The sequence below is a fragment of the Halichoeres trimaculatus genome, unplaced genomic scaffold (genome assembly GCF_033239565.1).
Source record: "Halichoeres trimaculatus isolate MK-OKI-2021-1 unplaced genomic scaffold, fHalTri1.1 fHalTri1_scaffold_15, whole genome shotgun sequence".
Classification (NCBI taxonomy): Eukaryota; Metazoa; Chordata; class Actinopteri; order Labriformes; family Labridae; genus Halichoeres; species Halichoeres trimaculatus.
This window is the reverse complement of record NW_027437193.1, coordinates 23516537-23541205: the sequence shown is the minus strand read 5'-3', so window position 1 is coordinate 23541205 and position 24669 is coordinate 23516537. Positions and strand designations below refer to the sequence as shown.

The window sequence follows — 24669 nt, the reverse complement described above, 5'->3', positions numbered from 1 at the left end:
ACGTAACGATCACACACATTCCTCCATACAGGCTTCAATCAGGCGTTAAAACTTACTCTACATGTTTATTTGCTGCTATATCTATAAGGGCTCAGACTAATGCTTCTTCTTATAAATGAACCTGTACATTATTCCCTTGATCTTTCTTCATCAGAAAGTGTCAGGTGTAACATCCCAGAGCTCAGTGACAGGAAAATCATTCTCATCCAAACAACCAGAGTTTATTATTTTACAGTGTGTATGAAAAAAGAAGGCTTACTTAAAAAGTTCATTAAAAACAAATGAAACAGTTTAACCCAGCAGAGCGGCTGTGCTATGATTTGCTAATTAAGTTTCAACTGGTGGTAGATTTGAAACCAGATAAGATGGATCAATCCTTCTTTCTGTATTAAAATATGAGTAGTTACACTTTGATACTTTGCTTTAAACTAGTCCCAGAGCGCTGTTTCCTTCCACTAATGTGTTTTCAGTCATCCAGTGTAGAGTGTAAACAAGAAAAACATTACGATCCAGATCACGGCTGTTCACATCGCTTGAATACACGTACTCACATTTTTTACATTTACATTTTTGAGGGATGCAGCCATTACATTTCTGCATGGAGAAAAATATGTGTTTAGTTTTAATTTTTTGTGGTTTATTACCCTTTTCAGCAATATTAGTTAGTCTGGACATAAGTCTATACATTGTATTAAAGTTTGGGATATAAGGTTTGTATTAGTCTAAAGCAAAAATTGTTTTTTTTTCTATTCCATTTTTCACCACTTATCTGGGTCGGGATCGTGGGGGCAGCAGTGGCTCCTCAGACCAATAGCTCCTGTCCCCGGCCACTTCCACCAGCTCCTCTGAGGGGTTACCAAGGTGTTCCTAGGCCAGTTGAGAGATATAATCTCTCCACCATGTCCTGGGTCCACCCTGGGGTCCCCTCCCCGTTTAGATGCCGATTTGCCCCGGACGGAGCATTGGACGCGTTCGCACAGCACGTTGAGGGCATCGGCGCATTTGGAGTGCGACACGTTTTGGGCCTCAGATGCCTCTACGCTCGAGTTGAAAATATTGAACTTTCGACACGAATTCGCGTGAGGCTGTGCCATGGCAGCCAATCAGGAAACTGCCACCTGCTCCGACTCCAACCCCGCGGGAAGATGGAGGAGGAGGTGGTGTCGTGGGTCATTATCCAGAGTTATACGATACAAAGTGTGAACTCTACAGAGACCAGAAAAAAAGGAGCAGGCTTTTGAAGGTAATTTCTGTAAATATTTGTTCCCAGCTGGATCTGCCTGCACGGGTCATCACTGAGTCTGACTGTGTTTTCCTCAGTGGGGTTTTGAGCCTGATAGAGGAGGGAGGAGCAGGGCAGCGGCAGAGCCAGGGAAAAGATGGAAGTTCTCTGCGGTCCTCTCTTTCCTCGACCCCTTCATTATCCCCAGGAGAGCTCCAGGAACATGGGTCAGGGGTTGAGGATGAGGTTGCAGGGAACAGCCAGGCAGGGCCGGTGGAGGTGGATTACCAGGGAGAGGCAGCTGGCCTTGATTGTGATCTCCAGAGCTTTCACACACTGTCCTGTCATGCTTTGGAAACCACTGCTCAATGTTTTTCAGATGCTCTTTTGGGCTTGCTATCTGTAAATGAGCGGGCTCTCTCCTCCGCCAGCACAGTGACGCACGTCAGCCCCTCAGCCTGTCAAAATAGTCCAGCGTCCAGACTCGCGTTATGTGCGCTTAAATTTGCGAGTTCACGTCCGGTGTGGCCTCGGTATAAGGCTGAGCCCAGACCCCCTAGGAAGAAAGCTAATTTTGGCCGCTTGTTTCCGTAACCTTGTTCTTTTGGTTGTGACCCACAGCTTGTGGCCACAGGTGTAGGTTGAAACGTAGATTGACCAAAAAGTGAGAGCCTTGCCTTCTGGCTCAACTCTCTCTTCGCCACAACAGACTGGTAAAGCATCTGCCTCACTGCTTTTTTTTGTGTAAAGCAAAAGTTTTATGTAAAAATAAAACTACAGCTAGTAAAAATGCAAAGATATGCTGTGGCAGACTTGGTATAGTAGGGCATTAAGGGTTAATGATAGTCAGAAAATATGATGACTAATTCATTCTCAGTCTTCAGCTAATACACTCTTTGATTTGTTGTTTCAGCTCTCTATTGAAGGGAATTTTCCAATATCTTGAGCTTTAAAACTCAATTCACTTAGTACAATAAGTATTAATAATCCAGGGTATAGGAATGAAAGTTAAACTCTAAATGGATTGATGTGACAAAAAGTAAAAGCTAAAAGTGTAATAAGGATTAAAAAACCCTTTGATATCAAGAACCAAAAGGGAAATTACAGGGGTTGTTTTTGGGTGCTTTTATTTTTAAAATCAATACGATGCAAACAATAAGGCAACATGTCAAACCAACCCTGTGATGCCTCAATGTGTTTTCTCCAAAAGTGGTAGAGTTAAGTGTCCTGGGTGAGGCCTCAAAGTATTTTTCAGTCCTCACTTTATTGTTCCTGTGCTAATAGCCAAAGCATATGTTTTCCTGTAATAAGTCTGGTGTGCAGCGCTCGGCTGAATGAGCAGTGAGCAATTTATTAGCGCTGAAGAGGAGAAAATCTGCTTATTTGAGATGCACAGAGAACAGCAGGGAAGAAACAACATTCAGATAGATTTTTAGATTTCTCTGAGGCTGAGTGGCCTCACACACACACACACACACACACACACACACACACACACACACACACACACACACACACACACACACACACACACACACACACACACACTGTTGGTTTATTCAAGCTTTTATGTGAACTAATGGGGTTGAGACCTGTGTTGGTGGAACCAGGAATCCCCTGGGATGTTCAATTTAGAATGGAGAGTCTCACTTTAAGTGTGAAGAGACAGAAATTCCCCAAGGAGACTGAAGATAGCCTTTCCACACAGCATCACATTTATGGATAGTTACTGTGTGTATGGATAAACTGTATCCTCATATGACCACACACAGATTGAAACCTCTCCTCGCCGCAAAACTTCTTGGTTGCAAATCCATTAAAGAGCAAACATTTTGATCATTTTTCTTTTGATCCCTTATCTTGTTGTTTCTCATTTTCCTCTCAGTGTAGATGGACTGATGATGGGCAGAGAAGTTAATTAAGGACATGAACAAACTGTGGCCCCTGTTTCAGTGGCGGCTGCTGGTCAGTCAAGAAGAGGAAGCTCATTTTTTTCTGGCCTACGTCGTAAATTTGTTTATTTATTTATTTCTAAATTCTACCCCCCGTGTCACCTTGCTAGCATCTGGAGCTGCTACGTGAGACTACGACAGGCTGTAAGTGTGAGTAACGGGGAGAAGCCCCACAGCTGTAGCTGTAGCTGCTTATTGGTGAAAAAAGAGAGAATCTTTAAACACAACACTCATCGTTTTTAAGAAAGGTAAACTCGCTGGGATCAATAAAGCCTCCGGATCAGTCCAGAACACCTGAATGTACAACTCAGAAGATGCTCCGTTGGAGGGTTATACTTCGAGATCGCTGACTGGCTCATTTCACTGTCAATCAAAAAGGGATTCGGCCTCAGACAGATCATCCAATCATCATGTCGAAGCCCAGCGTCCAGGCCAGCCCACTGCCTCATAGACCCCCAGAGACGCTGAGCGTCCAATGGGCGGGACAAAGCCCAGCGTTTATCCAATGATCATCCAGTTTCCACAGTGGAACAACCCACTCTACGCTTCCCCGCTGAAGTCAGAAGACACTCAGCGTCCGACCGTGTTAAAGCGCTGAGACGCTGCGGGGTTGAATGAGAAGGAGGTCGAGCCAGTTACCTGTGATAGGTAGCTGATTCTGATTCTGAACAAAAGATGAAGAACATATTGTGTTAATGAAATGTACACACAACAGTACATATCACCACTTTTTGGGGGACATTTTAGGGTAAGCTGAGCTTCCCTTGTAGTCTTAGAGCAATTGCCACTGCCCTGTTTCTATATGCTTGTTGAGGAAAACATGCTGGGTGACTGAACATGTGTGCAAAGGTGACGCCAATTTACTCGACAGGCCCTGAGGGTCGAATAATCGACAGAAGGAGTGTCTTGTATTTTTATGTTGGATAATAACTTGTAAACATAAAACTTGTTGGCAAGCCATCATGTTAGAGATAAAGTTAACTGACTGCTCTGAAGTGCAGTAATTCACATACACACACTGTTTGTAACTACTGTCACTAAAGCTCTGAATGCCATCCAGCTGTCACTTTGTTTATGTCACTGTTTGAACCTCACAAATCAAACCACTAGATCCATAAAAACAAACACGAGCCTGCACCTTTACACACTTACTGGTAAACCATTACGTGCAGAACTCATCACATGTCCAAAGGGACATTAGCCAGGGGGATTTTGAAAACATTTCTCCTTTTGTAACTGAATGAAAAGACAATGTAATGAGCAGGTCCCCGAGCAAGCTGCAGGCCTGTTAACAATACACATAAGAGTCTCATAACAGAAAGAATACAAAATATGTGCTGCACCACACAGACTCGAAGGTCATGTCCCTGCTAATAAACATCCCTTTTCAACTTTATTCATGACAAATTGATGTTTTTCAACTCTGCAAATGGAAAATTTTGAAAGTGCCTTTCATGGAGAGGCATAATATGTACTAACATGAAAGGATGGTGGTATTATCCATGGCACTTCCATACTTACTAGTTCTACACTCTTCAAAAGAAGGGAGTCACTATATTTGATGATGGAAAGACAGTAATTTAATCAGGATATAGATATTTTGAAGTCAAAAATGTAACTATGGCCTGTCCAGCGACAAAACATCCTGAAAGAAAAATAACTGTTTTTATCACATTTCTTCTCACAGATTAAAATGTGATGGTACACTGATGCTCTGCACCGTAAACAAGCAAACATTCAGTTTCTACAGCCCACTTCTGACAGACCTCTGGCAGCTGCTTTGAAAAAAAATGCCAAAAAGATTACTACATTGAAATATTTCAGCAGAAACATGAAAAACGCCTCTCTGGGGGAAGAAACCTGCCTTTCTAAACTTAAGTTACGTATTCAACAGACAACACACACACAGCTCACACACACACACTCTGAAGTGACCTCTTCTAAGAACTCGGTTTGACATTTATGGCTTTTTTTCCGCGGACATTTCTGACTTGTCAAAAGAGGAGCACAGGTGTTACCTAAAGCAACACAATGTCCCTGAGACTAGAAAAAGGTCAATGTAAGTCATTTTTTATTTTTAAAACCTCACCTGGACTTTTTCCTGCTTTGACATGTTATTCTTTCCTGTGAAGGAGGCGCAGAAGAGGAAGGTATATCCTATGTAACATGATGTTATTTGATCAGAAAAATTATGGACCAAGATGAATTCTGACTCTTTTTTTAAATATTTCATTTGTTTTTAAATATCAGACAATCATTTTAGGAGCTATACACGTGTAAGAGTATTGTATGATCAACAGTCTTGTTAACGTCAAAAACATGACCTAATTGTTACACAGACAGTTACTGAGTAGAGAGGAGGGTACACAGATAGAGGCACAAGATAAAACATTACATTTAACTTTTTCTTTAATTAAACTCCGTTGTCAACATTTCTTTCCGGCAGCTAATGTGATATGACAATGGTATTTCACATTCCACAACTTAAGCTGAGCAGAGACCTAAAGAGGAGAGATTTACTCATGGCTCTCAAAGAAATAGGTGAGCCTTCCATGCTTTAAATACTTAGTGAAGCACAGAGCTCTCATGCCTCGCAATGCTCATGACGCTAGTAGTCTGAACTGAAAATCTGTTTGACAGAAAGAGAATCAAGCAGTCACGCCGCTAACAAGCTTGCTGTGTAAAGCCCGTGTTATACAGTAAGCCATGTTGTTTCTGCTATGGCTTCTCCCAGGTCTTCTATGCTTTCCATCAAAACACATTATTGGGGCATCTACAAGATTCTTGCTAACCTCCTCACTGCAGTCATAAAACTGGCTACAAATCATTTAGAGGGCATCACAGGGCTACCCAAACTCTGCTTTTTAGAATAGAATAGAATAGAATAGAATAGAATAGAATAGAATAGAATAGAATAGAAAATACTTGATTTGTCCTGAGGGGAAAATTCAAGAGGAGTCACAGCAGCAATCAAGAAAACAAAAGTAAGAAAGTGAATAGAAAATACAAAAAGGTCCATAAGAAAATAGATGATGACAGCTTGTCCATCATTCTCCAGTCAGCCAGCCTCCACCTCCACAGGGTCCAGGACTGAGCTTCTTCAGCAGTCTGTTCAGTCTCTGTCTCCTGGATCCTGTCTGCTCACAGCAGGTGAAGCTCTTCCAATGTGGCGTTGGTGTCTGGTGTTAGCTCCGTTAGCCATGTCTGTGAATAGCATGATGCTACTCTGCCCTCTGGTATTCCCTCTGTTGCTGGGTTAGCACAGCTAGCTTGTCGATCTTATTGGAGATAGATCTTACGTTCCCAATAACGATGGATGGAAGGACAGGTTGATGTCGTCACTTCTAAGCTCTTATCTCAGTACCAGGATGTTGTCCTCACCTTGTGGGGAAATATCAGGCCTTGCACCAGTTAGCATTGACATGCTACAGACTGCTAACAGCTGATTTCACATGTTAACCATGCAGCCATAGTTACATGTAGGATCTCCAGACAAACACAGGAGCAAAAATAGTAAAAATATCACTGAGGACAAAACCATTTTGGTGTCTCCGACCAACAAATGAGCCATACAAAGTAATGATCCACTCCAAATACAAATGACTCAAAAGAAATGAAAAAAATTACAAGAAATGGACAAAGAAGAGAGAGCCGTAACAGGCAGCCACAACGGGAGGGGGGGTTTAGTATCAGCATTTTTGATGATACTTCCATTTTAATTAGCCTGCAACTTTTTGATGATACTTCCATTTTAATTAGCCTGCAACTCGGCTTCAAAGCAGACAAGACGAAACTCATGTTCTGTTCATCAACAAGACAAGGGGTTACATTAATTATCTTATAACTATAAAAAAAGTTTGTTGATATATACTTAAACTGCTAGCACTGGTCAATGTATGCTGTAAAAAGGCTGATTTGAAAGCACAGACAGTATAAAACATGTAGTCTCCCCGATGTCACCCGTCTGTTTCTGAAAATGAAGCACATCGGCTATTGCGGCCATACTGGTAGTGGCAAAGGCTTCGCGTACAGCTATAGGGTGCCTGTCAGTCATGTGACCCTGAGCTGAGCCTCTGATTGGGCGAGCTCGCGATCTTAATATCCTTTGAATCACTGAGTTACAAAAAAAATCACCCCCATGCAGTGGGTGCCGACAGTAAAATTAGTGACTCAGACAGGAGATGTTTTTTGATTCAGGCTGAAAATAGGCTAATTTCTGCTCTAAAAATGGCTTCTTTTTTTTGGCTTGGTGTGACTTCTGCTACTTACAGAGCCTGCCTCAAGTGGACACTTGAGAAAAAGCAGATTTTATCACTTCAGCTTTGTGTCATATTCTTATACCTGAGTCAGGAGAAGTATTATACTGAGGCAGAAAGCTGCAGACATCCTGACATCTTTAAGGCAACTTTGAACACTTTTTTCTGTCTTGGAGAAAATAAAAACCAATAATGGATCTGTAAAGTCTTTTCTCAACGGGTTCAGTATTGACCCTCTGACATTCTGAATAAAGCTTCAGTTTTTCTTCATATCCCCGAGACCATGCTGCGTCGTATTTCTCCATCTGGGGTGATTTCATCTTTTGGACCAAATATTGACATTTGGCTTACCAGCTCAACCTTCAGTTCAAAATCTGTCAGTTTTTACCCATCTTCTATTTGTAAACCTGTCTATGGTGGAAAAAACTCCTCCCCCAGCTGATGGACAGGTTTGAACAGTAAAATTTCTCTTCAAATAACCTAGTCATTTTTCTTAAAGTTACTACTTTTTCTACTTTAAAATATTCAGTTTACAGCTGCTGGTGACTAAACTTATAGATCATACTAAGTAAGCTTCTCTTTGTTGAGCACATTCCCATGCAATAGCAGAGTTTTATTGCTGAGAGTAAACACTAGAGATAAGCCTGTCTATCTTGTGGATATCTGTCACAGCATATTTACGAGAGCCTATTACATCGATACAAAAGGAGGGAGACGGAAGCCAAGTGGACCCAGAAATACTGTGGAGTCTGGAGGCAGAATTTAGGTTGTCACATAAAAGATCTCCGGATAAACAATTAGAGACTTTCTGCTAATAATAAATAGCAAAGTCCCCAAATCTTCCTTTGAGCAAATATAGGCAAAAAACCTCAGGTATTCAGACAAAATGGCTTAGTGTGCATGTCTGAGAGGAAAACAAACAGACCCCCTTTGTTCACAGAGAGCCATGAGGCATTTAAATCTGCTGACATAAACAGAATAATGAGGACACTGCTGGGAAGCTCCTTAATAGGGTCAAGTTTATTATGACGCACTAGAGAAATTCAGATTGGGGGAAGAATTTTTTGAAAAGTGTTCATGTCTGTGTAACTTATATTCATGGTAGATGGACTTAAAGTTTCTTAGTCTGTCTGACCAGTCAAAGCACTTTTACACTGCTCGTCTCAGTCATTGATGGCAGAGGCTGCTATCGTACGGGAGCATCAGCTAATTTTCTACTTGAACGTTCATATACAGCTGACTAACAGTGAGAGCACTCTGGGGTTTAATATCTTGCCCAAAGACAGTTTTAGAAATAAGTTCTAAAAAGTTCCAGGTGTAAATTCACAGCTTAACGACTGATGCTGCTTTAAGTCTTAACCAGCCTTGAATGGAACATTGTAAACAGTCTTTTTAAGTTACTTCTTCAATTTAAAAATCAGGAAATCATTTTAGAGGAATTAAATGTAAAGCTGTATCCCCTTCTGTTTCTTTCATCCTTTTATTTTTATTTGCCTGTGCCCTATTTTCCTAACCTCTCTTCTCTCCTGTCCTCTCTTCTCACGTTCTTTGTTCCTATTGTCCTCTGCTTTTCTCTCTTCAGCCACCGTTGAGTCTCTGCATTATTGATGTCAGCCCATTCGGTGTCACAGTGATGGCAGGGAACAGCAGGGATTGTGAAAGAATGAAAACAAAAATAAAATTCAAGCGTAACAGAGAAGAATAGGAAAGAAATTCATAGCACGGTCACGCTGTGTGTAAAATATATCAATTCAATGCAGTTATTTCATCGTAATAAAGATGCATTTCCAATGCTTTATGGAAACACATAATTGCAATAAATAGTGATCCAATACGATAATAAAGCAAGTTTTGTACTGGTTGGAGATTAGAAATATCCCTATGTAAAGTCTGTATCTTCACCAGAACACGATGACAAAGAGATGCAATCACCAACAGAAAGTACAAGACAGTAAAGTGTGACAGGGATGATTAAATGAGAATCAAGGCAAAGGTTTGCTTTGAAATTTTCTTTGAAATGACAGTAAGAACTTCAACCTGTCTCAACAATTGGTCCTTCTGCAATCTTACCGGCTCTGCATGTAAAAACTGTGATAAAAACATGTTGATACATTACTGAATTTGTACCTTTAGGTAAGCATGAAAAAATCTGTCTTTACATGAACTCGAGGCCTCAGTCTGAAGATGAATAGAATAAATGAGAAAGAGAGATTGGAAAGTAGAGATAGAGGCAAAGAATATAAATAAAATTCACAGCTGTCAGAACATTAGCACAGTGCACTTAGTTTGCCTGAGAGGTACTCTGTAGGTACTCGACACAAACATCAAGTAACCCTCCGCTTACACACACATACACACACATATACAACATACACACAGGATCATTGCTGTTATCACACACATGCATACTGCAGCTACATACATAGTCATACGCAGCAGATCTTTTGATTGAAAGAGTAACACAGGACGGCTTACAGGAGAACAGTTGGGCTCTCGTATGAGTTCATCTCAACAAAAGAAGCCAGAAATAAAACAAACAAAAACTCTGAAAATGCAAATGCAGCACTGTATCTTCTGTTCTGCTTTTTTAGAGAAGCAACAAAAAGGTCTTCAGTCATTGCATGCTTGTGTTTTTTTAAATAAAGGATGCTGAATGTTGGCTTTTAAAAAGGATGCTGAGAAAAACAAAGAGTTATTCATTGAGAGCAGTGTTATAAATTAAAGTGAAGAAACACAGCAAAGCCAAGGACTGATAATGACTGAAAGAAATACAACAAAAGCTTCTTTGTTTCAAAATGATTATCAAATGCTTAATGGGTTACAAATTAATGGTTTACAAATTAACTTTCCCTACACAATTACCTGAAAGGAAAGTAGGTTGGACTATAAATTGTCATTCCTTTAAGACTATGAGCATGCACAATAAAACACAGCTGTGTTTCCTGCTTTTCAATATAATGGGTCCAAGTGCTCACAGGTTATGATTTGAGTGGATCTGTTGCATCCCCCCCTTTAGCAGGACATGTGCAGAATATAAGAACTCATCATTGCTGTGGGGCCTCTTGTTTGTGAAGTCAATAAAGGGATTTACACACTCCCCAGGCTGCAGTCTGATACCTGATACTTGTTTCTCAGATTATGAACAGCCAGAAACTTAACCTTGGTGTCACAACCTGATTGCCTGCTCATATTTGTCATTTCAGTGTTAAATCATGTGGAGTTATTTTCTGAAGTAACAGTCCAGACACAAACTGTGATCTATTAATTAACGTGTGATGTCTGGCTGCTCTGCTCCTCCTGCTCCTAATTACTTGAACAGACACACACCCTGTGATATATATACACATTCTGACACACACACACACACACAGAGTCAACTTAAACTGTATTAGTGTTGCTATCTGTGCTATAGACAATATGAAACATAGATATAGTGGCGTTTTCCGTTGGTGTCAAGGCCACTAAAGAACTGCGGGCTTGATAACATGGTTCCTACCCGAATGAAAAGAGATGCATCTAGGTTTTAAACTTTTAATGAAAAAAAAAAACCTTTTACATCACCATACCTCAGTCACACGGTGGAAAAACCATATGCCCCAAGCCACGCCAGTTCTGTGTCACTTTGACATGCATGAGGCATTACATATCTATATAAAGGGGCAGGCCAAAGGGGAGGAGCCTAAACATAACTCCTGAATGCTTTTTAATATTTGACTGCAAAGGCATTAAGTAAACTTTTTATAAAAAACAAAAATAAAGTTTTTGTGAACTTAGTGTTATATTTTAAATGAACTTACAGTGTGGGAAATAAGTATTGAATGCGTCAACTTTTTTCTCATTTATTTCCAAAGCTTCAATTCAAACAAAATTTCTACCAGACATCGGTATGAACTCAAATAATTCACACATGAAAAGAAATCACAATGTTCAGGTCCATAAATAATGTTTATGTGGAATTAAGTACAATAACACAGGAAAAAAGTATTGAACACACCATGGTAAGGCTGTATACTATGGCAAGGAAATGCACCATACCACCTGAAATCTGTCAGTAATTATTACTTGAACTTCCAATTAGATCAAACCAACATCAGCTGGGCTAGAGCAAATTAATGGTCCTATAAAAGAGGTTGTTTTTTTCACCAAGCAGTTAAATACTACACACCTCATGATAAGTAAAGGCAAAGAGCTCTCTGAAGACATTCACAACCTGATTGTTGCTCAGCATCAGAATGAACTGGTTACAGACTTATATCAAAGCACCTGAATATTCCTGTCAGCACCGTTGGGGCCATTGTTCACAAGTGGAAGAAGCACCACCTTACCATCAACAGGCCATGCACAGGAGCTCCTTGTAAGATTTCTGACCAGGGAGTCAGAAAGATAGTCAGAAGAGTACTCAACGAGCAAAGGAAAGTGCTTCAGAAAGACTTGGAGGCAGCAGGTACAATTGTTAAAGAGAAAACAGTAGGCAATGCACTCCACCGCCATGGCTTCTATGAACGCTCAGCCCACAAGACTCCATTCCTCAAGAAAAGGCATGTTGAAGCTGGTTTAAAGTTTGCTGAACAGCATCTTGACAAGCCTGTAGAACACTGGGAGAATGTTGTCTGATCAGATGAGACCAAAACTGAACTTTTCGTCTGTCATACTACATACCATGTTTGGAGGAGAAATGTCACTGCACATCACCCAAAAACACTACACCAACAGTGAAGTTTGGAGGTGGAAGCATCATGGCATGGGGTTGTTTCTCATCTCATGGTATTGACAAACTTCATATAATTGACGGAGCAATGAATGGAGCCATGTATGGGGAAATTCTTGATATGAATCTGCTGCCATCCACCAGGATGATGAAGATGAGACGTGGCTGGACCCTCCAGCAGGACAACGATCCAAAGCACACGGCAAAGTTGACTCTCAAATGGTTTCAGAAAAAGAAAATCAATCTGTTAGAATGGCCTAGTCAATCACCTGACTTAAATCCAATTGAACATTTGTGGAAAGAACTAAAGAAAATGGTTCACCAGAGGGCACCAAAGAATATTCAAGATTTAAAGACAATCTGTGCAGAGGAATGGGCCAAAATCTCACCTGAGCAGTGTGGGCGATTAGTTCAAACATACAAGAAGCGTCTGGAAGCTGTCATTGCAAACAAAGGCTTCTCCCCTAAGTATTAGATGAGTCTCAGTTAGCGTGTTCAATCTTTTTTTCCTGTGTTATCGCACTTAATTCCACATAATCATTATTTATGGACCTGAACGTTGTGATTTCTTTTCATGTGTGGATTATTTGAGTTAGTACCAATGTCTGGTAGAAATTTTGCTTAAATTGCATCTTTGGAAATAAATATGATGAGAACAAAGTTGATGCGTTCAATACTTATTTTCCCCACTGTAAATTATTATGCTATGGTTCTTACAACAGACAAAGTCTCGGCAATGTCGCTTGTTTCTGTCTGTTGCTGAGTTTTGGAGACAAATATATACATATCTGACACATTCCCAGTTACTGCTGTTGTTTTACTGGAGTTTTTTTTTTTCTTTTAAATGAGCATTTGCATATTTTGAGACTTTAACCATTACTCTGATTTTGAATTTGCAAGACCTGCATCTCCTAATGCAAACTTGCTTGGGCCTTCCCAGATCAATTGCCCTGGGGTCATACAGCAAACTGAATCCCTTCTTGAATGGGCACTTCAGTCTCTCCTCGTATCTTTAACAAACAGCAGTACTCTCTCACACACACACACAAAACACCACCACCGTCCAATTTATCTCCTCTGAGACAAAAAGAGGCTTTGAGTGGACACTGGACAGGGAGCAAACCATGGCACACCATGGTAGCAGCAGGCAGTCAAAGCAGATAATTGTAAGCGCTGTATTGATGAACAAAGAGGGGATTTTGTTCGACTCCTACATCCAGCCCTTTAAATCGAACCTGGACATGAATGATAAATTGCACGGATTTAAAAGGTGTTTAGTATTGGGTAAGTGGTCAAACTGTGGAGTTTATCAGTGGTACACAATGCATGATCGATTGGTCAGCTGCACAGTTATCTTAGATTGATGTGAAACAGCTACCAACAAAAGGCCTGATCAGAAGACAATACTGTGTGTTTGTTAGACACTTACCCTGCTGAGAGTTTTTCCCTTCCCATCTACTTCTTTTAAAACACCTTCATCCTAACAAGTCTAATCAATAACACATCTTTTTTTTTTTGTACATCTTCTGTCTTTTATTTCATGAGACATAACTAAATGTCTTTCTATGGCTGGATTGAACAGCGGTTTCCTCTACTCTGCAAACCTAGGAATGATCCCTCCTTTTCTACCAGTGCTGAAAAAAACGGAAGGTAATCGTGTATCCTGTGCGTGTATTTGAGCATTAACACTCAGATAAGTCAGGCTTTGGAGATGCGTTTCCAGCTTTCAGTAAGATGTAGCATTCCTTTAGTGTGTTCAACTGACGTGCAGGATGAAAGCCTCTTTACCTCCCTCTCCCTCTTCCTCTGTCTCTGCCAGCCTTCTTTCGGCTCCCCTGCCCCTCCTCGCTCTGGGTGAGAATTGTAAAATCAATAGAGCTAAATGGAGTTGCTGCGGAAGCCATTGAGTGTCCTTTCTAAGTGCCGGAGGAACAAAGACAGTATGAAGCAGCTGTGACACCTTATAGACGCCTACTCTCCCTCTGGCCTCAATCCACAGCACTCTTTCATCAACAGTTTGTACTGCTGTGTGAGCTTGTACTCATTATTCAACACACAACTTGAAGCAGCTCCCAGACCTAGATAAGTTATTACCAGAGACGTGATTTTAGTCAGGTTAGAAAAGTGTTATATGAATGTACTTTTTTGGTAACAGATAGATCAGATGATGTCTTCTTTTCTATGGTCTAACAAGCCTCCCCGTATTAAGTCAGTGGCTTTCCAACCCTCCAAAAAAGCGGGCAATATTTTGGGACTTGTATCGTTAGCAAAATGGGTCATTGGCTTGATAGCAGAGCTGGGACACGCCTGTCATGGGCCCAATAGAGCTAGGGCCCTCAAAGCTTTTATTGCAGTCCCTCCCCACTTCACGACTTCCTCTCTTCTTCTCTAATTTCTGAAAGAACGCTGTTGATGTAAACTCAACTAAGATCTGGATATATTTTTATAAACATTAGGGCCTTAATGAACCATCAGAACGAGCCTGGGTCTTTGAAAACCATTTGTTTCTGCCCTCTTTATCTGATCTTACTTTTTTTTCTGGCAACCCTTACGAAAGAAAAATATATGTACCAATATATTTTTTGAAATGTATTGTAATATATTATTGATATATTATGATATACATGGAATAATATATTTAGGGCACATATACAATATATTATATATTCATTAAATATATTGCAATATCTTGCAAAATATACAAATGATTGCCGCTTTCCATATATTGCAAATATAAATACTAAATGTCATATATGGGAATATATTACCTAATATATGACAGGATATTTTCCAATATGCTGCAATTTATTTTTCTTTTGTAAGGGAAGATAGGGCTTGCTACATTGTAACCCCCAAAGTTCAAATTACTCAGTTGGATTAAGCTAAGAAAACTTACAATTTTTTGTAAGTTCAATTTACTCAAATGTCTGAGTTTTCTGTGTTGAAAATGATGATTTCTGAGTAGATTTGACTTTTGCTACTGTTTAAGAAAGCACAACTTAAAATCATTAGTTTGTGACTGTGTTTTGTAACCGTGAGTGAGGAGGGGATGCAGTCCATATGAGACCTTGCTGTACTTCTAGAGGAGCAGCAGTGGCACAGATTACCTGTGCTCCACATTATACAGACTGCTTGTCTGTGTGTCACAGCATAGACCAGCTGTCTATGCTCCTTGTGGCATCCATCAACTGTCCATGTGGTGTGGACTGACTGTGTCAAAAATAGATAAATATATCTTTATAAACTTAATTTCAAAATGGGCCTAAATAGCATGATAGTCCAGTCAAAATTTTCATTTATAAATACATTAACCATTAGGCGCACACTGCAAAAGTCAGTTGGTACAAGAGCCTGTGCCATGGAGCACAGACCACCAGTCAGTGCCGTGGTGCTCTGACAAACTGTGCCCCCTGAAGAACTCTCCCAAAAACATAACCTGCTTGATGGAGGTAACAAGAGGAGATCATGCTCTCACTTGTAGGATCCTTTAACAAAACCTGGCGGTCCTTTACAGAATAATTAGATGGACCTACCACCCAGGAAGCGCCTCGATTCCTTCAAACTCACATTTAAGAAAAAAATGGATCTAAAAGGGTCTGTGAGGAGAAAGATACAGGATCAGATGAATGCACAAACTGACACAAAAGAAACGTTCATCAACAAAAGTCAAGAAAAACATACAACACAGAGCGAAAAGGAATTTCAACACAGAGGAGCAAAAATTATTCTGTAGGTGGAGTTGGGCTCCAGAAAATATTAGAGTTGACTCTTCCCTAAACATTATAATGTCTATATCTGTTCAAATGACAAACATCATTATATTTGGTTAGTGTTGGATTGAAATAGACCTTTTAATATAAATAAAAAACTATCACCCTGTAAGTTTTTATCTTGTGCTACAAAACTAACAAGCTCTTTAGCAGCAGGGCTTTGGACAATAAAAGCCCTGGGTCTGTTTCCATTGTACGTCTCTTACACATTAAACTGTAAAAGACTGTAGGATGGTTTTGAAAGGTGAATCTTGTTTAAAATGTCACTTACAAGGCCTTCCTCTTGTGGTGTTTACAGCCCTGAGTATAAAATCTCTAATACCTTCAAGTTCACTGGTTGCGGTATGTTTACAGGTCTTATTTATAGAAATGGTGCGCATCAAAAATGATCTGAAAAGATTATTTTATTGACACAGAGACGTGGCTGTTTTTGGATGGCATAAGACAGTAAATATTTTTTCAAAGATCACATTAGGTACTTAAGTCAGTGGTTCAGAGTCAAAGAACATTGGTCTCTATCTTAATCCACCACTTTAGATCCAACACTAAATAGAAATCAGATGTGAAACAAGTTAAAGACGCAGGTTTCTCCTTCAGTAGAGGCCTTTGATCAATAATGGAATTCAGCCACAAGACACATTTTATTAACTGCACACAGCCATGAAAAATTCTTAAACCAGGACCATTTCTGCACCCCTTCACCCCTGTTAGCAAGGCCAGATGAGTTTCAGTGAGTTCACAAGTCTTTGTTACCAAACCCAGACACACTATGTGAATGTTTGAGTGAATCCAAGAGGACAACTAAAAATCAGAAAATAAATCACAACTCATTTTTCACTTTAAATCATTAGTTTGAGTAAAGTATTATCCTTATCTTCTACCTAACCTCTAGAGTTTCAAACCAGTTTCAATCTATATTCAGTCCAAGTCAGTAAAAGTGGTTCGTGTTGAGTGATTCGTCACTCTTCTCTTTGACTGTTTTACAAGTTTTCTTCAAGCTTCTCCGAGGCAAAGAAGAGATAAGGATAAAAAAAGTCTTAGAAATGTTCGAGGTAATTCAAGCTGAGTTTCCAGCATGTCTGCTATAAAACCTCAGCATTCTACTTCTCTGCTGCCCCTTCTCTTAGTCACATCTGTCCCTGAGAGCCTTGTGAGATAAGAACAACAGACCAAGAAAAACTTTCAATCTCACCATGACCTTGAACAAACATTCACCTGTTTGAAATATTAACACCCCCACCCCTCTCTCAATGTCTCTCAGCAGGGCCTGCAGCAGCTTCCTCTCTTTGTTTGATTTGCCACATGCAGAACCACCATTACACAACACTTAAAGATGCTGTGAAGAGGATCTGTTTTAATTGTACTGCATCGCCACCTTCTGGCACAGAGTCTTATGCACACTGTCATGAAGACGTCACTTAAACGTGGTGTGTGTTTGTTTTGGAATTAAATGGAGATTGGGTCGAAACAAATTTTCTTTTTTCAAGCCAACTTTTTACTGGATACAATGTTATGAGGTAAGATATTTATTAGTGTAGTTCAGAGGTGTCAAATAACTAAATAAAAATACTTCATTGCCTTACTTAAGTAAAAATTTGGGGGAATCTGTACTTTACTTGAGTAATTATTTTTTGGCCATCTTTTTCTTCTACTCTTTACTCTGAACATTTTAAAAATAGCCTAGCTACTCCTGTGTTATTCCAGCTTGTAATCGTTGAACAAGACACACTCCAAATAAAGTAAAAACTGATCCTAAAATTGCTGAAACCACGCCATCCGTAAAGAGTGAACTTGATTGTGGATGGATGAGATGTATAAACGTAAAACTATTCCAACACCCTGTTGGTTTGTATGCAACCATCACACCTGCACATGACACAAATAATGCCACACTTCAGCAACGACATAACAGACGTATGTAGCATAGTGTGAACATGGCCGTGGCAGAGACTCAGGAGGGGAATGAACTATATGAACTATAGGCTCCTGTGGCACAGCCTGAGCTTTTGATCTTTCCACCTCTTTAAGTTACTTTTACTTTCATACTTTAAGTAGTTTTGAAACCTGTACTTTTACACTTCTACTGAAGTAAAACACTTGAGTTAATACTTCAACTTCTACAACAGTCTTTTTAAACCATAGTATCTATACTTCTACTTGAGTTATGAATGTGAATACTTTTGACACCTCTAATACAGTTACATGGCGCTGTAGTTTGACACGGGACAATAAGCATACTTTGTGAGGTTGTACTGTAGTTTAGTGCTACTGGCAGCCTGGTGCTCTCAGACACGTACGTAACATGTAATGTTAGTAAATCCTGGTTATGTCCTGCCAGTCATCTACCAATCAGAGCTAACGTAACCTCACTCTTCATTCTATTGATAGACTCTAAAGTTTGAACAGACCACTGCAGAATAACTGCTGACTGTGGGTTGGAATGGACATTATCACAAACAGTTTAGCCCCTGTGATAGCCTTTAGCTCGAGCTGCATCACTTTCTCGTTTTGCTTTCTTCTGATCTTATTTAATTTTTTTGTCTGACAGTTAGGCTCCTGTGTCCACCATCACTACAGAATTAAACCAAGAAATCATTTTCAGCAGAGAAAAACACAGATCTCTCTTCTCTTCACTAAACTTTGTCAGCTGGCGTGGTGTTGTCATAGAGACTTAGAGGTGCCGGTCATCGTGTCATGTGCCACCCGGTCTTGCTCGACCGGATCAGGACACTAAGAAGCAGCATTATGAAATAACCCATATTGTCGCTCGTAATGTAATTTTAAAGTAAAGAAAAAAATCAGGCCTATATCTAGAAGGGAGAATTTTGCGAGAAAACTCCTCACAGCCCCTTTAAACTCACCCACACTCCTGGACATAAATGACTCTTCTTATACTGGCATGTTGTTGCGTGAGCTGTATGATTAATTTAGTTTAAAAAAAATATTTTTGCCAAGTGGTTACTGCACACAAGAAACTTAACAAACTTACCCTGCAAAGAAACTGATTTGGAGGAAAACTTTTTCTTTTTTCAAAATAATGCTGATGCACACACACACAAAAATCCCCAAACAAATCTCTGATAATCTGCTTAGAGAGCACACATTTCAGAGAGCTTGCTGTAATTATGAAGTATTTTCTAATAATTTCAGTCCGAGGTAAACATATACTGTGTCCCTTGGGTCAAAGATTAGATTACACTCACATTCACCATCCATTATAAGTGAACAGGGGAGGGTTGCTGGAAAAGAGAACTCCCAATGCATGGAGAGTTTATTCTTTTCTTGTGAAAATATTCTTCTTTTTTTCAAGGATTTGTCTTATTATTTTTGAAAAAAAAAGTTCCCTGCTCTGATACAGTCTGCTGAGCTGGAGTGACTCAACAACCATCAGTTGGTCTGTCTTTGTAATGTATCCTTTAGCGAGATTATTAATAAATCCAGCTCCTCAGACACCTGCCAGACCCTGTGTTTAAAGGGAGGAGGATTGATGCTCTGTTGCCTGCTCAGCCAAGAACAGAGCATCTCTGTGTGTCAGTTTTGTTTGCATACATTTATCTGAGCCATTATGTGTTCATTTGAAGCAAAACAGGCCTCTTTCTATGCAAATTCACCTTTATGCAAATATCACACAGTTCTTTATCACGGCCTGTGCAGTTAGAGGAAAACTCTGTAAATACTGTCAGCTGGAAGCTGGAGGTAACTGAACCACAGTGTCCATCAGCTGGTAATGCTTAAACCTTTCAGTGATCAAATCAATGATTACGCCTCTACACTAGAGCTAAAAATAACAGACTGGAGAATAATTCTGCTTACATTACTATTGTTACAATAACAAGAGGTTCATCATCCTAAGCCTGTCTAAATCTCGACCCTTGTAACTATCTTTTTTCTTACTTGAACGAGCTGCTTTTTGCCAGCCTGCTCCAGAAGGTAAAGAGAATATGGACTGAGAAATTGTATAGAAATTGTAATCTGTCACAAATCAACTCTCCATTAAAATGGTCAGCACTGTCCTCCTCCGTTCAGCTCATCATTTACGTGAATAAACTTTGGTGCTGTCAGAATGAAGAGAGATGTGAGTGAAAGTGTGCAGCAAAACTGGAGCTAACTGAACAGTTAAACAGAACTTAGTTTGTGAGTATTTTGTGCTTGAATATTATTAGATCAAATTGCTCTGAATTAGACCTTGAGATTGAACATAAAGCAAGGGCAAATGGTGTACAGTTCAGGGAGCTAGTGGTGGCTGTAGTCCATCAGGAGTGAATTTACCCCAGAGTGTCAACTACAACTACATGAGATGGATGTTATTAATGAGAATTCTGACTCCCATGGTTTTGGTCCCATCAGGATTACCATAATAGGGAGCCGTTATATCGGACATTCAAGGCATTATTAATAAAATATTTTCACCTCTCTCTGCCTTCACAATGAAATAAAAACATTTCAACTTGAGGGAGTTAGAGGAAGAAATGCCCCAACTAAGCATGTTTAGTCATTAAACAAACCAGACCATTAGTCCAAACCATAGACTGTATATGGAGTGGACAGCATGGCGCCGCCATTTTTCATTGTACTGTTTTGAAGCCAAAATTCCCCCGTTACAGGCGCAGCCATTGCAGCAGTTGTGCAGCCAGATTCTGCGCAGTAGAGACGATGAGGGATTCTGGGAGAATCTGAGTGGAGCTGGGTGACAAAAATAATTTATTTTTCTTTTGAGAGTCTAATCACTTCTTGACTCTACCTCCCAACATATTTTACAATCCCCGAAAAAAATACACGAGAACCGCAGCTGTCAATCATCGTTAAACGTTACATAAAGCCTAGTTTTTAACCTCGTATAACTAATGAAAACAAAACTTTTCAGAAAAAAGAGGACTTTAATACAAGGCAGCCAAATGATATCTTCAAATCACTACAACAATCGGGCATGAGAAACATTTTTATGAGGTGTATTAATTTCTTTAAGTTTGACCACAGCTCATCTGGAATGACTGGAGAGACTGATTTTTTAACCCAGACTGCAGACAGCCACCAGGGAGAGCAGAATTGTGGAGACCTCACTTCGAGTCGAGCAAGAAGACTTCCATTTTTTTTAACAGTCTATGGTCCTAAGCTCCGCTATGGAACGGCCCCTTTGGCTGCAGCGATAGCCGCATGCACGACTGCAAATTATCGTCCAGTTTACTAATTTCACCATAAAAGCAACACAAGTGCAGATTATGTCGTAATTAAAGGGAACCTTCGGGAAAACCTGGGAAAAAAAAATCTGAACTGCACATGCCTACTACTCTTAAACAGAGATAAACTTGGCTGTAGAATTGGAGATTTTATTAAGAATACATGAACAGCTGTTATCTGTGAGTCAATCAGGTAAAAAAAGAGAAAGAGAAAGTTTGGCGATCTTGAACAGAGTAAATGTGTGTGGTCTTTCCAAGCACATAGTAGAAAACAATAATAAAATCAGTAATATGAAAGCTGCTATGGAAAACATGTGCTGCAGCAATACCCCAGTACCTCGATGAATAACTCTTAAAGCAGTTTATAAACTCCAACATGTCATTACATGTCTCTTAGGAGGACCCAGACATATAAAAGCAAAAAGCGAATCAAACTTGTAAAACTGACGGCAGCGAGCCTTGGTAGTTTGAAACCTTGATCGTCCCCCTCATCTCATCTGTTCACTGAAAAAATGTTGTGTGTTCTGAGACCCCAAACAGGCCCTGCAATCCTGCCGTTAGCGCCTTTAATGGTGGGGTATACCTCCACTAAATCTAACGCTTCTTTGGGCCGTTAACCTGGCTCATGCAAACCATTACTCAACTTTTTTTCATCCTTAGTACAAATTGGCCATTTACCCCGCTAATAGCTTGTCATGCATACAGGCTGGTCTGAGATGCTAGCTGCTGAGCTGTTGCCACGTTGTTTAAAGACTTCTGCACATTGCAACTCTACAATGGCTCTGAAACAAACCTCTGCCGTCTGCTGGTACTCGCACATTGCACCCAGAGTGAAAAAGGGTAATACCGGTGTGAAATGGGAAGCACACACACTAGGATATGCACACACACACAGAGACACATATCACTGCTATACTGCTATACAAGGCCACTGTCCTCCAACCATTCTCCATCTGTTGCTACCTTGAAGGAAAATCGGTGTCAGAACAACTTTGCCTTTGAATACTAGAATTAACAGAGGCGTAGATAGTCTTGTGTTAAAATCTCAATGTGTAACTCAACACAGCTTAACTTTATTTATAGAGCACTTTAAAAACAACCACAGCTGAAACAAAGTGCTGTAAATAAAAGGACAATGGAATAAAACAAATAAAACAATTGTATAAGCACTAAAATAATTATTTCATTGTTTTAAAAGCAATTTAAAAACAACAAAACAACAACTAAAGGCAAACCATCAAACATTAAAACAGGAGCAGGGTCTCAAGTAAGGTAAGTGCAGGGGAATAAAAATGGGATTGAAGCAAAGTCTTAAAAACAGAAAAGTCTTTCTCAAAATGTGTAAGAGCTGACCGACACTGCTCAGGATCTTTTGTCCTTCATTTTGTGAAGCCTGACCTCTGACACTCTTTGCCAAGACTGTCCTGCTGCTTCATGAAGCAGATATATTCAGGAGATGATTTCACTTGTGTCCTTTAAATGCTTTTATAAAAACAAAATAAAAGCAAACTATGAAACATTGATAACACCTGCCTAGAGGATAATGACAGGAAAGCCACTGTCACGTCCTGAAAGAAGAGAAATTGTATAATATGCATGTTTCTACCTGAGTAAATATTCCCTTTCAGAGGCTTCCTGCAGAAATGAAACACCAAGCTTCAGTGCAAATTAGTTCAACAACTCTCAAGAGGCATGACAGATAATAGAGATCCGCTGCCAGGTGAGCTATTACCCACAACTAAGCAGACTTTTCACTGTGGCCTTGGTGTGTTTGTGTGTAAGATAACAGGGTCTTCTGCCCTCTTACCTCCTACAGTGAGCAGACAGAAAGTGATGGAGGGCCTCTGGTAATTAGAATGGAGAGCCTCTTCCCTCGCTTCACAAATAATGATAGCCCCTCTCCAGATGTAGAAAATCACACTGAACCATTGCTGGGACACTTGCACACACATGCTAACACCAACACCAACACACACACTCCTCACCTGCTCCAGTTTCCAGTGGAACTCAGCGGGTCTGAAAGTGTCGACCTGAGTGAAATCTCTCCTGAGCAGAAACACCAGGCGGCAGTTATGAACATACAGCGCATAGTGGTGACGGTTCATTTCTGCAACAAGAACACACACACACACACACACACACACACACACACACACACACACACACACACACACACACACACACACACACACACACACACACACACACACACACATACAGTTATAATTTGCTTATCAATTAATGTGACATTTCCCTTCACTTGGGGGACAACAGACTGACGAATTGGCTGTTAGAGATTTGTTTGTGCCAATCAGGAACTGCCCAAACACTGTCACACTGCACAGTCATGTGACACGCATTTCAGAGAATTTAAATGACTTTACCACAGTGAGCACAACTATATGTACAGCTAGGGACGGGTACTGACTTAGGTACTTTTATAGGTACTGACCGAATTCTGTCAAAAGTACCAGGTACTGATTCACATAAAATCAAAAGGTACCATGTTTAGGTACCTAAATGCATCCTTGTGACTGTGAGGAGTGGAAGAGTAGGCGATTTTCCATGCACGACATGAACACATCATTGCAAGGTTATATATTGAAGAATAAATATGTTAAATTGAAAAAATATATGTTATATGGAATTATATAAAATTGGTACTGTTGAGTAGCGGTACTGTATCGTTTTAAATGTGAAAGGTACTGATCGCTACCTAAAAGCATAATTGCCTAAGTCATATTTTTTTTTAAGGTTTTCAGAAAAAAAGCAAAAACATTTTTATTTGTGATATTTATTATCTTTTATTCCTACCTAAAATATTACATTTATGTTATCTAGATTATAATTGTGAAGCTATCTATTTTATTGAAATGACCAAATTCTGTCTGAAATACAGAGTACTGATTCACATAGAATCAAAAGGTACCATGTTTAGGTACCTAAATGCATCCTTCTGGCTGTGAGGGAGTGTAAGAGAAGGCAACTTTCCATGCTGAACATGAACAGAGTATTGTTTATAAATTGAAGAATGAATATGTTAAATTAAAAAAACTTTGAGATTTTAGTATTAAAAAAGTATTTATTTCCACACAAACACACACAAAAGTACAGAAATTTGGTACCACTGAGTACAGATACCAATTGCCAGGTACCAGCATTGGTACTGTATCATTTCAAATGTGAAAGGAACCCATCCCTATGTACAATAGATAGAGTTTAGTGAGTTACAGAGAGCATGCTAGCATCATTTTGTTGTCAAAGGCAATGCAAAAGAGGCAAATGTTCCACTTTCACAGTTTTGATCAATAAGCATGGATTGGGTGTTAGCTCTCTTCTCTTTATCATTTTATACTCGGAAAAGGCAAATAATGACAATACAAACATTGTGTAATATCAGCTTTGAAACTCCTGAGAGGAACTTTCTGTTCCATGCTACCAGTAAATAAAGTGATATCTCATATCTGCTGAGCTTGTCTGTATTTTTCTGTGAAAAAGTCCTTCTTTCTCACTGTGAATATTAACTGTGAAAAAAAAGAAAGGCTGTTTCTATAGTGTCAGTCTACTGGTCTGTCACACACCTT

General features: G+C 39.7%; 1 protein-coding gene across 1 annotated transcript in view; it reads right to left on the bottom strand.

Moving 5' to 3' along the window:
* Nucleotides 1–24669, bottom strand: part of clstn2a (calsyntenin 2a) — a 245459-nt gene that overhangs the window by 26921 nt on the left and 193869 nt on the right. The window contains exon 9 of the mRNA XM_074688978.1: nucleotides 23071–23192. Coding sequence (XP_074545079.1) covers nucleotides 23071–23192 — 122 coding nt within the window. The remainder of the gene's footprint in view (nucleotides 1–23070; nucleotides 23193–24669) is intronic.